Source organism: Carcharodon carcharias, chromosome 6 (assembly GCF_017639515.1).
Source record: "Carcharodon carcharias isolate sCarCar2 chromosome 6, sCarCar2.pri, whole genome shotgun sequence".
Lineage (NCBI taxonomy): Eukaryota > Metazoa > Chordata > Chondrichthyes > Lamniformes > Lamnidae > Carcharodon > Carcharodon carcharias.
In genome coordinates, this window is record NC_054472.1 from 117,093 (window position 1) to 132,020 (window position 14,928).

Consider the following 14,928-nt stretch of genomic DNA (forward strand, 5'->3'; position numbering starts at 1 on the left):
TATCACTGCCATCTCCCCCTCCCCTCTCCACACAGGGACATCTATCACTGCCATCTCCCCCTCCCCAGACACAGGGACATCTAACACCGCCATCTCCCCCTCCCCTCTCCACCAGGCACAGGGAGATCTAACACAGCAATCTCCCCCTCCCCTCTCCCCAGGCAAAGGGACATCTACCGGCGCCATTTCACCCTCCCCTCTCCCCCAGGCACAGGGACATCTAACACCGCCGTCTCCCCCTCCCCTCTCCACCAGTCACAGGGACATCTAACACCGCCATCTCCCCCTCCCCTCTCCACCAGACACAGGGCCATCTAACACCGCCACCTCCCCCTCCCCTCTCCCCAGACACAGAGACATCTAACACCGCCATCTCCCCCTCCCCAGGCACAGGGACATCTAACACCGCCATCTCCCCCTCCCCTCTCCCCAGACACAGAGAAATCTAACACCACCATCTCCCCCTCCCCTCTCCCCAGAAACAGGAACATCTAACACCGCCATCTCCCCCTCCACCTCCCCAGACACAGGGATATCTAACACCGCCATCTCCCACTCCCCAGACACAGGGACATCTAACACCACCATCTCCCCCTCCCCCCTCCCCAGCACAGGGACATCTAACACCGCCATCTCCCCCTCCACCTCCCCAGACACAGGGATATCTAACACCGCCATCTCCCTCTCCCCAGACACAGGGACATCTAACACCGCCATCTCCCCCTCCCCTCTCCCCAGGCACAGGGACATCTAACACCGCCATCTCCCCCTCCCCTCTCCCCAGACACAGGGACATCTAACACCGCCATCTCCCTCTCCCCAGACACAGGGACATCTAACACCGCCATCTCCCTCTCCCCAGACACAGGGACATCTAACACCGCCATCTCCCTCTCCCCAGACACAGGGACATCTAACACCGCCATCTCCCTCTCCCCAGACACAGGGACATCTAACACCGCCATCTCCCCCTCCCCTCTCCCCAGGCACAGGGACATCTAACACCGCCATCTCCCCTCTCCCCAGGCACAGGGACATCTAACACCGCCATTTCTCCCTCCCCTCTCCCCAGGCACAGGGACATCTAACACCGCCATCTCCCCCTCCCCAGGCACAGGGACATCTAACACCGCCATCTCCCCCTCCCCAGGCACAGGGACATCTAACACCGCCATCTCCCCCTCCCCTCTCGCCAGGCACAGGGACATCTAACACCGCCATCTCCCCCTCCCCAGGCACAGGGACATCTAACACCGCCATCTCCCCCTCCCATCTCCCCAGGCACAGGGACATCTAACACTGCCATCTCCCCCTCCCCTCTCCCCAGACACAGGGACATCTAACACCGCCATCTCCCCCTCCACAGACACAGGGACATCTAACACCGCCATCTCTCCCTCCCCTCTCCCCAGGCACAGGGACATCTAACACCGCCATCTCCCCCTCCCCTCTCCCCAGACACAGAGACATCTAACACCGCCATCTCCCCCTCCCCTCTCCCCAGACACAGAGACATCTAACACCGCCATCTCCCCCTCCCCTCTCCCCCAGGCACAGGGACATCTAACACCGCCATCTCCCCCTCCTCTCTCCCCCAGACACAGGGCCATCTAACACCGCCACCTCCCCCTCCCCTCTCCCCAGACACAGGGACATCTAACACCGCCATCTCCCCCTCCCCAGGCACAGGGACATCTAACACCGCCATCTCCCCCTCCCCTCTCCCCAGACACAGGGACATCTAACACCGCCATCTCCCCCTCCCCTCTCCCCAGACACAGGGACATCTAACACCGCCATCTCCCCCTCCCCAGGCACAGGGACATCTAACACCGCCATCTCCCCCTCCCCTCTCCCCAGACACAGTGACATCTAACACCGTCATCTCCCCCCCCCCAGGCACAGGGACATCTAACACCGCCATCTCCCACTCCCCAGACACAGGGACATCTAACACCGCAATCTCCCCCTCCTCTCTCCCCAGACACATGGACATCTAACAATGCCATCGCCCCCTCCCCCACACAAAAGTGACATCTATCACCGCCATCTACCACAACGTTCTCGCCAGACTCAGAGACATCTAAAACCGCCATCTCCCCTACTCCAGGCACAGGGACATCTAAAACCGCAATCTCCCCCTCCCACTCCCCCAGGCACAGGGATATCTAACACCGCCATCTCCCCCAACCCTCTCCACAGACACAGGGACATCTATCACTGCCATCTCCCCCTCCCCTCTCAACAGACACAGGGACAGCTATCACTGCCATCTCCCCCTCCCCTCTCCACAGACACAGGGACATCTATCACTGCCATCTCCCGCTCCCCAGACACAGGGACATCTAACACCGCCATCTACCCCAACGTTCTCGCCACACACACGGACATCTGACAACGCCATCTCCCCTACCCCTCTACTCAGGCACAGGGACATCTAACACCGACATCTCCACCTCCCCCCTCCGCAGGCACAGGGCCATCTAACACCATCATCTCCCGCTCCCCTCTCCCCAGGCACAGGGACATCTAACACCGCTATTTCACCCTCCCCTCTCCCACAGGCACAGGGATATCTAACACTGCCATCTCTCCTTCCCCTCTCCCCCAGGCACTGGGCCCTTTACCCTCTCCTGGCTACTGGGCCAGTTATGAACGATTTGAAAATGAAGCATTTTTTTGTATTAACGAGGTCACCATAATGTAATTAGAAACTCCTCAAATATAAATTCATTGAAAAGCTCAACATAATTTGCTGATTCGAGGTCAAAATTAAAAAAAATATTTGATTGGCTTAAATCAAATGGCCTTTCATATTAAAGTGAGGATCAGCAGTCAGGACTCCAGTTTCCAACAGTAAAAATCAAAAAATTAAACAGATGATATAAGGGCAGAAAAAGCATAACTCTTAAAACATCAAATAGAGTTTAAATAAAACATCTTTCTTCCATTTTCATTGATCCATTAACTTTTATTGCAAATGATTTAATGTATAAAGTGATCCATCTATTTCAGATGAATAAAACAAGGCATGAATTGAAAGTTGCAGATACAATATCAGATCCATTAGCATAAAGGCAGGAGCTGGAAGTGGCTGGACTGAGTCTGCCAGCTTGGTTTACAACTTGATTATTTTCACCTTTTAACTGGTCTTGTGTGTTCAATATCAGCAGTTTGATCATTTAAAGCCCTAAATCCCTTTGTGTAAAGTTTGACCAGGGAGATTGATATGAGCGTAAAACACCAACACTCGGCCTCCATTTTACCAACACTCGTTCACACTCCCACAGCGAGTTGTGGTTTCGAAGGGCAGCCCACATTAGCATCTTGTAAAGCCCAGTGACGGGGAACTCCAGAAGAATTACTAGTGGATGGAGGGAGATTAACAATGGAGTTCACACAGTCATGATCAGTTGTTAGCTATATAAAGGGAGGGCAGGATTTTGAATTTCAGTCATGAGGTGGAGCTTGTATCTTTTAAAAAAAATCTGCAGCTATAAAAAGGGAAGCATGTCATTAAAATAAGACGAGCATTGAATCCCTTAATAAATTTGCACATGGAGCCTGCTCTTGACAATTCAGAATCGTTTCTTAATGCTAAAACAGATTTTTATCCAATAATTTGAAGCAATGTAAACAGAATTAAAACAATTATCAGAATAACAGTTAAGAGCATTTTGTATAAAAATATGATGCAAGTTAAAAGCCTCTGGAACATGCAATAAGCAATTATAATTTCAGTGTAGCAGCAGCATTTATCACAGCATTAATACTTTTACTGTAAATCAATCATTTACAGAGCTCCTGGTATATCTGCTTGCATATAATTAAAATTAAACAGGAGTTTTTCCACAAAAACATTAAAGCAGTTGATTAAATGTACATTACATACAATTACATTTCAATCCAATTTAAGCTAATGTTCAAATATTTTCTCAAATTTCTACAATGCATTAATTTTGCAGAAGCAATCGTCCATATTATCTCTCACACACACCATATCCCCGTGCCCAGATATTTGGTCATATTCAAGGTTTGGTGGGGTTGGGGTGGCGGGGTGGGGGGGGGGGGGGGGGGGGGAACTATGTGAAATGAAGTGTCCACGATTGTCTATTAAATATGGGTCTTATCAGTTAACTAGCACTGGCATCCATAACTGTGGGAAGATGCTACGCACCTTTACAATGTCCCTGTTCTAACCGCGACCCTCCTTCCTTCAGCAGGCTGAAGATGAAGGGGCTGATCTGTAAAAGCGGCATAATTAGCTGATTAGAGATCAGAATAAAATTATTTGATGGGCTTAAAACAAATGGCTTTTCACGTTGAGGGCCAGTAGTCATGACACCAGTAAAAATCCACAAATTAAACAGGTGATACAAGGGCAGAAAAAACATCAGAAGTCACAAAACACCAAATAGACAATGGCTCAGGGAATATCGGTCCTCAACTGCTTCAGGCTGCGACCCACTCAAGAGGTGAGAGGATTAGGAAGAGTCGGTGATCAGGTGTCTCGCAAAAGACACTTGCTAGCAGAGGAAGATCTTATAGGAAGAGCATGGGACAGGGGCAGGCTGCCTTCCTATGGGATAGGGGTCAGCCAGCCTAGGTTCAAAATCAAGTGAGCTCTTTGTTAGTGTTGAGGCACAAAAATCAGAAAATACAACATATAATTTATGAGGGAGCTGGGGAAGAGGTCACCAACACTTGGAACCTTGTCCCAAGGAACGCTCCTATTTTTTTTAAAAGAATGAATTAATCTTTTATTACAGAACACAATATTTAATACTTAGACAAAAAGTCTGCAAGCAACTAAAGTTAATTATAATGGCATTGCGTTGATTTATAAATCTACTGCTTTAATTATTAAAAAGAAATGCAATTAAAACTTAACTGTTTTACGAAGTGAAGGATTGGAATATCTGCACTAGTGCTTCCCATCTCACAATACAAACACGACCACAGCATCAGGGCTCACACTATGGGAGTGCTGTCAGCTGACATATCCAATTACTTGCTGATACTGGCAGCAGAGACTGCATCCTGCCACCCACACTGAGTTCTGGGGCTTTCAGCACCTCCTGGAACAATTAATGGATAAAGATAAATTCTTCATTCTGTCACAAAATATTTTGTTTGGTTTCATTGTCAAGAATGCTGTGTAATTTTCTGCCTAGTTTGTTGCTATTGTCAGCTAAATATAAATGGTTTTTTAAAAATTCCTTCAATAAACTAGCGCTGCAGAAAGTAACAGCTGTAAGCTGTGATGTGCATTGATGTTCAGGGATATAAACACAGCACATGGGCTGAATATCAGTCACTTGCGCATCTGTGCAATGCTCCCTCTGTTTATCTCAAATACTTTTCTTTACAAATAAGGCATAAATATGAAAAAAAAGCTTGAATGTTCAGGAACACTTCATAATTTATAACATTTTGCTGCATTTGGCCAATTCCATTTAAAATAATGAAAGACCAAACAAAAATAATTAAGAATTTTAGTGCAACATAATGCTTAAAGTGAATAAGTCCGACCACATCAGTCAGGTGACTTGATCACACTTGTCAGTGATCCTCAAATATTATCTCAGTAAAATTATTAATCCCTGAAATGATTGGTTTGGAGCCTAAAATGAGCTATTTTGAGAAATGTTACGCAGCAGCCGATTCTGGGATTGAAGTTAGTTCAGTGATAGCAGGATCCAGAAGCCATTTCAAGGCTGGCATAAGGCAGCAAAGTGATAAACTTCCATCAGGTGAAGGCTCTGCAGCATAAAGTGAATCACAGATTTCCCATTGCCAGTCACATCTCGTTCTTCCCCAAAATTAATTCTGGTATTGGGAGCATTCAGCAGCTCAGCGATTAGAAACTTTTCCATTATCCCTTTCAGACTGAACTGCATCCACGTGGGCGGCTGCTGAGATGGTTAAGGGGAGTTTGGAGAGAGAAAAAGTCAGGTTACTTGCAATAAACTTTCACACAACTAAACACACGGATGCACAATCAATGATCTAATCAGTCAGTCAGCGCACTGAGTGATAATTGCGTACGAATTGACATCTTAGATATAAATGCTAATTATAGCGCAATTTCAGTTGATGCTGAAGAGTCTGATAAATCCCCCATTTTAAAGACAAGATTATAATTTATTTGCAAGTAATTGAATAACAAAGTAATAAAAAGCAAAATGCTATGGATGCTGGAAACCTTAAATAAAAACAGAAAATACTGGAAAATTCTTAATTAGCACATTCGTTTAGATAATATCACCAACTTTAACTTTAACACCTACGTGTTCTTTTGTACTATTGTCGTTGACATCTTTTGATGATCTGCTTCTATCACTGCTTGTTTGTCCCTACAACCACACCGCCCCCCCTCCACCTCTCTGTCTCTCTATCTCTCCGCCCCCCACACACACACCTTAAACCAGCTTATATTTCAACTCTTTCTTGGACCCGAACTCAAGTTCTGTCGAAGGGTCATGAGGACTCGAAACGTCAACTCTTTTCTTCTCCGCCGATCCTGCCAGACCTGCTGAGTTTTTCCAGGTAATTCTGTTTTTGTTCTGGAAAATACTCATCAGGTCAGGCAGTATCTGTGGGGTTAATGCTTCAGTTCGATAGAAAAGGAATTGTTTCTAAGCCAGTGGAAGGGGAGAAAAGGCAGGAAGGAAATGGGGAAGGTCTGTGACACAGTGGAGTGCGGGGTAAATTAAATAACAAAAGATTTCATGATGCTAAAGCTAAAGGAGATACGTAAAGAAACAAAAGTCGTGTTCAGGTGAGGTATGAATGGCTACATATCAGCTGTCTGAATACAAAATAAAGAGCTAAAGAAAGGACCAAACAAGACCAAACCAGCAAAAGAAAAACAGAACAGGTGGAGACAGAGTTTATGGGCAGGATTTTTCCCGTCGGTGAGTGGGGGAGTGCGGGACCTGCTCGCCAACGTGTAACATGACGTGCAGTGATGTCAGGCGGAACTCCCAACATCACCGCGCCCCATTTAAATTTTCAGACAGGCGGGGATGCAGCAAAATCAGCTGTGGGTCCACCGACCTATCAATGGCCAAATGAGGCCATTGACAGAGTCACTGAAATAAGTAATGGACCTGACTGACCAATCTTAAGGTTGGCGGGCAGGCCAAGAGACCTTGCGGGCTTCAGAAAAAGCATAAAACCTCATCCACGGGCGGGATGAGGTTTCATGTAGGCTTTAAAAAATTTAATTAAAGCTTTTTAAAAAGTTATGGACATGTCCCAACAGGACGATGCCAGGGTTTTTTTTCTATTTTTAATATTTTTGACAGTAGAGCTGATCTCCCTGAGGCAGCACTTAGCCTCAGGGAGATGAGTACGCTCTTTCATGCGCATGCGCAAAACAGCGCACTCCTGGATTTAGGGATTCTCCTCCACCTGCACAGGGAACGCTCAGCGCTTCCATGCGGACACCACACTGGGCGGGCCTTAATTGGCCCGCCCACAAAATGGCAGCACGTCCCCGATTGGGGGCGCCAATCAGAGGTGCGCCTCTAGTGTACCCCTACTTCAACCCCCCCCCACCCCGACTGGAGGGAGAATCCTGCCCTATGGTGTGAAACTATGGAACTATTTGATGGTGGCATCACATTGAAAGGGGTGAAAATAGCAGAGGATGAAACTGTTGAATACGAGGCTGGTGCGAACCTTACCATCACTCTGGGAGCAAGGGGAAGGGGTGAGAGCAGAAGTGCGTGAAATAAATCAGACACTTGTAAACCAATTAAGATTGCATCTGATAAAATGCATGAATCATTCCAATTTAACTTTAATAGCTAATGAACAGAGCTGGTACCACTAGCTAAGAAGCTATAGTGTTCCTATTAAAGCCAGCTCAATGTTGGATTATTTCATGCAAGTGAGTCAACAAAATATTACCAAGCACCCTACTTTCACTCTTCATCAGTAACTAATGACAATAGGTTCTTTTCTGATGCTTTATGCTGATTGTGAATCATAACCCAACACATTCCTTACCACTGACTGTTTACTGTGAAGACTAAAGCAGCTCAGCTGTCAGCTAACAAAAGCTTTACAAACAGAACAAAACTTCAAAAGATAGAATGAAGGGGTGAGCTCATTTTAATCGCAGTGGGCCTAAAATACAAAGGGAACTAAGGTGAGATTCAGTTCAGACCTGCTGAGTTTTTCCAGGTATTTTTGTTTTTGTTCAGTTAATTGGGGTTTAGTCAGACCCCATCTGTAGTTGTGTGTTCATTTCTTGGCACCACACCTCAGGCTTTGGAGGGAGTCCAGTGTATATTCACCAGCGCAATGGGGCAAGGAGGTTGAATTGAGGACAGGTTGCATAAACATGGCTTGTCTTCCCTCGAGTGCAGAAGATTGACAGATGATCTGATCAAGCTGCTCAAAATGATAGCAATTTGATAGGGTAGAAATGGAGAAACTATTTCCTCTAGTAAGAGAATCCAGAACAACGAGACATGATCTTAAAACGAGAGCCAGGCTGTTCAGGGGCAAAATCAGGAAGCACCTCTTCACACAAAGGTTAATGGAAATCTGGAGCCACAACCCCAACATCCCTGTGTTCAAATGAGTATTTCAAGCTTGGGATTAGTGGATTTTTGTTGGCTTAAGGGTACCAAGGGATATGGAGCAAAGGCAAGAAAATAAAGTTAAGGAACAGATAAGCCTGGACCTAATAGAAAGCCAGAACAGGCACCAGGGGCTGAAGGGCCACCCGCTGTTCTTATGGCACACAGCTGCTAAAATGTACAAAATGTTAACATTTATGGCAGCTTTTTGTGTCAACTTAAAACACAGGTTATTGCAACATTTGCTTAAAATTAATTACTTCTGAAATCTTGCTGGATTTTCATTATGAACCTGAAATATATGATTATAAGATAAAGGCATTTCTAGTTAGGGCTGTGGACCACAACAAGTAATGGCAGTTTGTACAACCCAAATATAGCACAACCCACCAGAGGGTTGGCCCTATTGTCAGGGATTCATACCAGAAATTTTTATAACCGATACACTGGCCACAACAGTTTAAGCACCAGGTGTGAAACTGTCGCATGGAAAATCTTTGTTCTGTATTACGAATGATTACAACGCAATTAATGTGCTTAAATGCAGTTTTGAAGTTTTGGAGAGTTCAATAATTGTAGTGGTGTGCAGCAGATAACTTGCTGCCTGGGTGAGATGATCCCAGTATCAATGTCGGCCCAGGGAAGGAAAGAAAAGAACAAAATTAAGGATCACAGGAACAGGGTAATTTGCAAAAAAACAGAAAATGCTGGAAAAACTCAGCAGGTCTGGCAGCATCTGTGGAGAGAGAGAAACAGAGTTAACCTTTTGAGTCCTTATGACTTCCTTAGAGCTAAAGAGTAGAAATGTGATGGATTTTACATTGTTTAAGGGGTGGAGCAGGTGAAGCAAGGTAGAAGGTCAGGGATAGGTGGGAGCTGAGGAGAGATGGACAAAGATGTCATGGACACGGGACAGAGGGAGTGTTAATGATAGTCTTAAAGACTAAAGAAGATGCTGATTGTGGCCGAAGGTGTTAATAGCAGAACAAGGGTCAGCACCCTGTGAAAGCACAACATAGAAACAAGTGACAGATGGCCCTGTGGTTGGGGGAAAAAAGGAATAAATAAACATGAAAATAATAAAAATAAAGATAAAAAATGGATTATAAAAGGAGTAGAGGTGGAAGAGAGAGTTCTGAAGTTGTTGAACTCAATGTTAAATCCAGAAGGCTGTAAAGTGCCTAGTCAGAAGATGAGGTGCTGTTCCTCCAGTTTGCGTCGAGCTTCACTGGAACATTGCAGCAGGCCAAGGATGGACATGTGGGCATGAGAGCAGGGTGGAGTGTTGAAATGGCAAGTGACAGGGAGGTCTGGGTCATGCATGTAGACTGAGTGAAGGTGTTCCGCAAAGTGGTCACTCAGTCTGCGTTTAGCTTCCCAATGTAGAGGGGAGGGAATACAGTAGACCAGATTGAAGGAGGTGCAAGTGAAGCACTGCTTCATCTGAAAGGAGAGTTTGGGGCCTTGGACAGTGATGAGGGAGGAGGTCAAGGGGCAGGTGTTGCATCTTTTGCGGTTGCATGAGAAGATGCCGTGGGAAGGGGCTGAGGTGTTGGGAGTGAACCAGGGTGTCCCGGAGGGAACAGTCCCTATGGAATGCTGACAGGGGAGGTGAGGGGAAGATGTGTTTGATGGTGGCATCATGCTGGAGTTGGCGAGAATGGCGGAGGCTGGTGGGGTAAAAAGTGAGATCAAGAGGGACTCTATCATGGTTCTGAGAGGGTGGGGAAGGAGTGAGGGCAGAGATGCGGGAGATGGGTTGGACATGGCTGAGGGCCCTGTCAACCACAGCAGGGGTAACCCTTGGCTCAGGAGAAAGGAAGACATGTCAGAAGCGGCGTTTTGGAAAGTGGCAACATCGAAACAGATGCGACGGAGGCAAAGGAACTGGAAGAAAGGGATGGAAGCGGGGTGTGAGGAGCTGTAGTCGAGGTAGCTGTGGGAGTCGGTAGGCTTGTAATGGATATTGGTGAACAGTCTATCACCAGAAATGGAGACAGAGAGGTCAAGGAAGGTAAAGGAAGTGTCAGAGATGGACCATGTGAAGGTAAGAGAGGGGTGGAAACTGGAAGCAAAATTGATAAATTTTACATTTTTGTATGCTTTTTCTTTTAGTTTAGTTGTCTTTCACTTTAGTTGTCTATGGCTGTCTTTATTGGCATGTATATTTCTGTTCCTTCTGACATGTGCTGTTATCCTGTAGCCAGTAACTTTTGTAATTTTGTACTTTAGCATTTTATTTCTGCTTTGCTCGATTTTAAGCTTGATTGAATATTTGTAAAGTTAGTTTTAAATCAAGGGCTACAAAGTAAGTGTTATTGTGCTTTAAGTCAAATAATTAAACAATACTAATCAGTAGTGATAATATTAACCGTCGATTTGTTTTCCCAGGATCTTGTTTATCATACTGGCCATTCACAGCTGGTATTTCGCCTACATCATCAGTCTCTCTCTTCAAGCCAGACTTAATAAAATAAAAGTTGTCTTTGTTTAACAGAAGTCATTTTTCTTGAACAACAAACTAGGACAATGAATAACCTTGAACATGGGGTGGTCAACTATGGTGGGAATCAGGAGATGGAGTTTGATTGATGGATACACAATCTGATTGATGACAGATGGGAGACACCATCAAAGGATGGGTAACAACTTGAATATTGCAAAGTTTGCAAAGCTTTGCAGTGCCTGTGAGGAGAATTGGATAAAAGCTTGTGTTTACCAGGCCCCTGTTTTGAGAAAGGCTGGAATGGAGCCAGGAATTGGCCTTAAAGGGGCACAGCATCCAACATTTGGGGCTGCAGCCGGAGTGGATTAGCCAATTACTCAAAACTTCAGGAGACCAAGTAATGTCGACAGAGTGACTGACAGGACTGTCCGCCACCATGTGGGGTTATTTGAAGACTTGGTGATGTATGAATCAAAGGGAATTTCACCACTTGGCGGAGCTCATGGTCGTGAACAGACCAATCTGGGGTTGTGTTACCATCTTTGCATTTGTAAGATGGTACGTATAGTATATTTGTAAAGTTGCTTTTCTTCCTTTCTTTTCAAAAAAGTTATCTTTCTTTAATGTTCTTTTAATCATTAACAATTGTTTAGCAGTTGTCTAATAAAGATTGTTGTTTTCATACATTGCTTGGTACTGAGTGTCTCATTCCTCTTCGTCCACAGTACAACTCCAAACCTTAGTGAGATTCCAAAAGGGACACTCATCCCCTTACAATGCTAGTCTGATCATGCTAATCTATGTGAAAGTTAAAATCCCCCCACCCCATTAAAACTATTCTGCTTTTACTACATGCTTGTCTAATCTCAGCTATTATACAAGCTACTACTTCACAGCTACTACCAGAGAGGGCCTATATACAACTCCTGCTATAGCCGCAATTCTTAATTCTACCCATAAAATCTCCACTGCCTGTTTACTTTCGTTATATCCTCTCACATCATTGAAGTGATTTCACCTGTAATCATTAAAGCTACCCCTCTCCATCTGCCACTTTCCCTGGCTTTCCTGTAGATCTTGTAACCTGGTATATCTAGTTCCTAGTCTTGACAGTCTTATAGTCATGTCTCCATTATGGCTACCATGTCAGGCTCTCCAAACTGAACTTTTGCCTGCAATTAATTGAAATTGTTTGTATAAAGAAAACTTAATTAGGCCCCAGAGCCCAAGCTGCCCTTCTGCTCTAATATTTTACACTCATATTTCCTAACTCGCTCTCTCTCCTGGTTCAATTGCTTCACATCTTTCAGTTCTTCTTTTATCTGTGGTGCTCAAAGGCCAATTTCTGACTGTTCCTCTATGCTCTTCCCTTTTCTTTGTTTCCAAACTATTATCTTTACTACTGTATCTATCCAGGTCCTCCTCTCCACCTACCAGTTTAAACTCCTTCTCACCACCCTATTCATCCTATCTGTTAGGAACCAGGTTCCAGTCTGGCTCAGATGGACTCTATCCCAACAGTAAAGTTTGGTACTAGAAAGGTCATGCACTTCTTCCAATGAGCCAAGGGGTCTGGCTGCCTGAACCTCGACTTGAGCTTCATAGTATCACACTTCCAACAGAGCAGGGGGAACGCTGTATATTACGAAGATCGGTGGAGAAGAAATAGGGTGAGAGTGTGTCAAAGGGATAGAGCATATTGCACATGCCAGAGAAAGAGGCTGAGGTAAAGAGTGCTTAACAATAACTTCTTTCTTTTAGTGTAACTGTGAAACCGTGCAGCCAGTCAATATTCTCACTCACGAGCCCAGACGTTAATAGTGCAAATAGGAGTCAACAGCTTTGTCATTTTCCACACCTGTTAATATTTTGAGCGTTCAGCATCATCTTCCTCATCAGAATCTACAAATTAAACACACACAATGTCAATCTCCTGATAATTTCTTGTGCCTCAGACACAATAGACGTGAATTATGTCTACATTCAGGAGGTACATTTTGGGCTAACACTGGTGACTATTTTTTTTCAATCTGAAAATGATAAATAAATACATCATTGGAAGGATAAAAGAGGCAACACTGTCATTTTCAGACATCACTGCTTCTATGATTGTACAGAAATTGCAACACAGAAACACGTAATTAAGTCTAGCCTGTTCTGTATGTTATATCCATTGAAGTATTCTAATTCCATGTACCTGCCCTGTCCCATTTTCCTTCAAACAACTCTCTAACCTCTTCTTAAATGTTAACATGGTTCGGTTTCAATCGGTAATTCCAGTAGTGCTTCCACTGCCTCTAAAGGGGTTTCTCCTGTCCTTTTCCTAAATTGCTTACATTTACCCTTAGATCAATGAACCCTCATTCACATCCTTTACCACTGAAAACAATCTGTTTCTATCAATTCTGCCCCATCTTCTCATAATTGAAGGGAGGCCTCCCAAGAGGAGACAGTTTGTGTGAAGAGTATAATAATAATAATAAATTGCAGGAAATACTCAGCAGGTCAGACAGCATCTGTGGAGAGAAAGAGTTAATGGGCCATAACTTCCTCAGAGTGGCAATCAGTGTCGGATTGCCACTCCATGCCCAATTATTTACACAAAATTTCTCCCATGCCTGTCTCCGCCAACGTTCTGGCTCAGGCTGGGCGAGATCCAGGCACAGCAGCTGTCTCTGAAGTCCAGTGCTGCAGTCCAGCAGAGTTGGATTGAGGAAGGACCCGTCCCCTGTTTTACAGCACTGTTGAACATCATGAGGGCTGGTCAAAGGGCCGAGGGAGGCGGTGGGCATTGGATTGGGTGGGGGGAGGGGGGGGGTGGTTTGTGTCTTTACAATGGTCAGCTAGAAGTTACAAGGGACTTGGATTCTTCTAACTTTTCCTGAGTAACTTCTTGTGTAACACAGCCAGAATCATCTGGAGTTTGCCGTTTAAATCGCATTTCAGATGGTTTCCAGTGCAGGGCAATTGCCCAAAGGAAGTTTGTGCTTCTGGGCAATTGCCGTGCAAACCCTGACCTTTGAGGTTCTGAGGGGATTCCCCAGCGCATCTTTGGGGTACCCCCCAAATCCGACGTTGGGGAGCTCGGAAGTTACAGTCTAATGTTTCAGGTTGAAATCACTTTTCATCAGAACTGATGATCTTAATCTTAGCATTTTTGTTTTTATTTCAGATTTCCAGCTTCCGTAGATTTTGCTTTTGCGTAAAGAGTAGACAGGTTCCCATCCAAAGCTAGAGCTTCCTTGGTGTCTAAAGAAATGCAACAAATTTAAGGAATTTAAATGAAACAGAAAAAGGAGGGTTTTAATAAATGTCAGTTAAAATTCAGTGGAGAACCAAGCTGAACACAAAAAGTACAGAGGAAAACCAAACAAAGGAAACGAGAGGCAAATAGAGAATGAGAATAGATTGGCAGGTAACATAATAAGGGGACTCAAAAGTTTTTTCTCACAAATAAATAGTAAAGAGGGCAGAGCTGATTAGGGACCAAAAAGGTGATCTGCTGGTAGAATTAGCAGGTATAGTTGAGGTACTGAGTGCTTTGCATCGGTCTTCACTAAAGAAGAGGATGCTGTCAACGTAGCAGTAAAGCAGAAAGTGGTAGCAATGTTGGATAGCATAAAGGAAAGCGGAGAAAGCTAATAGGTTAGCAGTGCTTAACTGGTAAAGATAGGATGCATCCTAAATACTGAGGGAAGTAAGGGTGGAAATTGTGGAGGTTCTGGCCACAATCTCCCAACGCTCCTTAAATAGTGAAGTGCTGAAAGAGCACTGGAGGTTTGCAGCTGCTAATCCTCTGTTCAAGAAAGGAGGGGCAGATAAACCCCAGTACCTACAGGACAGTCAACCCAACATTGGTGGTGGGGAACTTTTAGAGACAACAGCGTG

The 14,928-nt window shown here is 45.0% G+C and overlaps 1 protein-coding gene across 4 annotated transcripts in view; it reads right to left on the reverse strand.

The window, feature by feature from the left end:
- Nucleotides 1–4,078: 4,078 nt before the first annotated feature.
- stard3nl (STARD3 N-terminal like) overlaps nt 4,079–14,928 on the reverse strand; it is a 34,561-nt gene continuing 23,711 nt past the window's right edge. Inside the window, exons 8-9 of one of the 4 annotated variants that reach the window (XM_041190350.1) lie at nt 12,899–12,942; nt 4,079–5,912 (exon numbers count right to left, since the gene is read on the reverse strand). In XM_041190350.1, coding sequence (XP_041046284.1) covers nt 12,902–12,942 — 41 coding nt within the window. In that variant the 3' untranslated portion in view covers nt 4,079–5,912; nt 12,899–12,901. Of the gene's footprint in view, nt 5,916–12,843; nt 12,943–14,928 lie in introns of all 4 variants that reach the window. The other 3 variants (XM_041190348.1, XR_005943346.1, XM_041190347.1) reach the window with 3 other exon arrangements.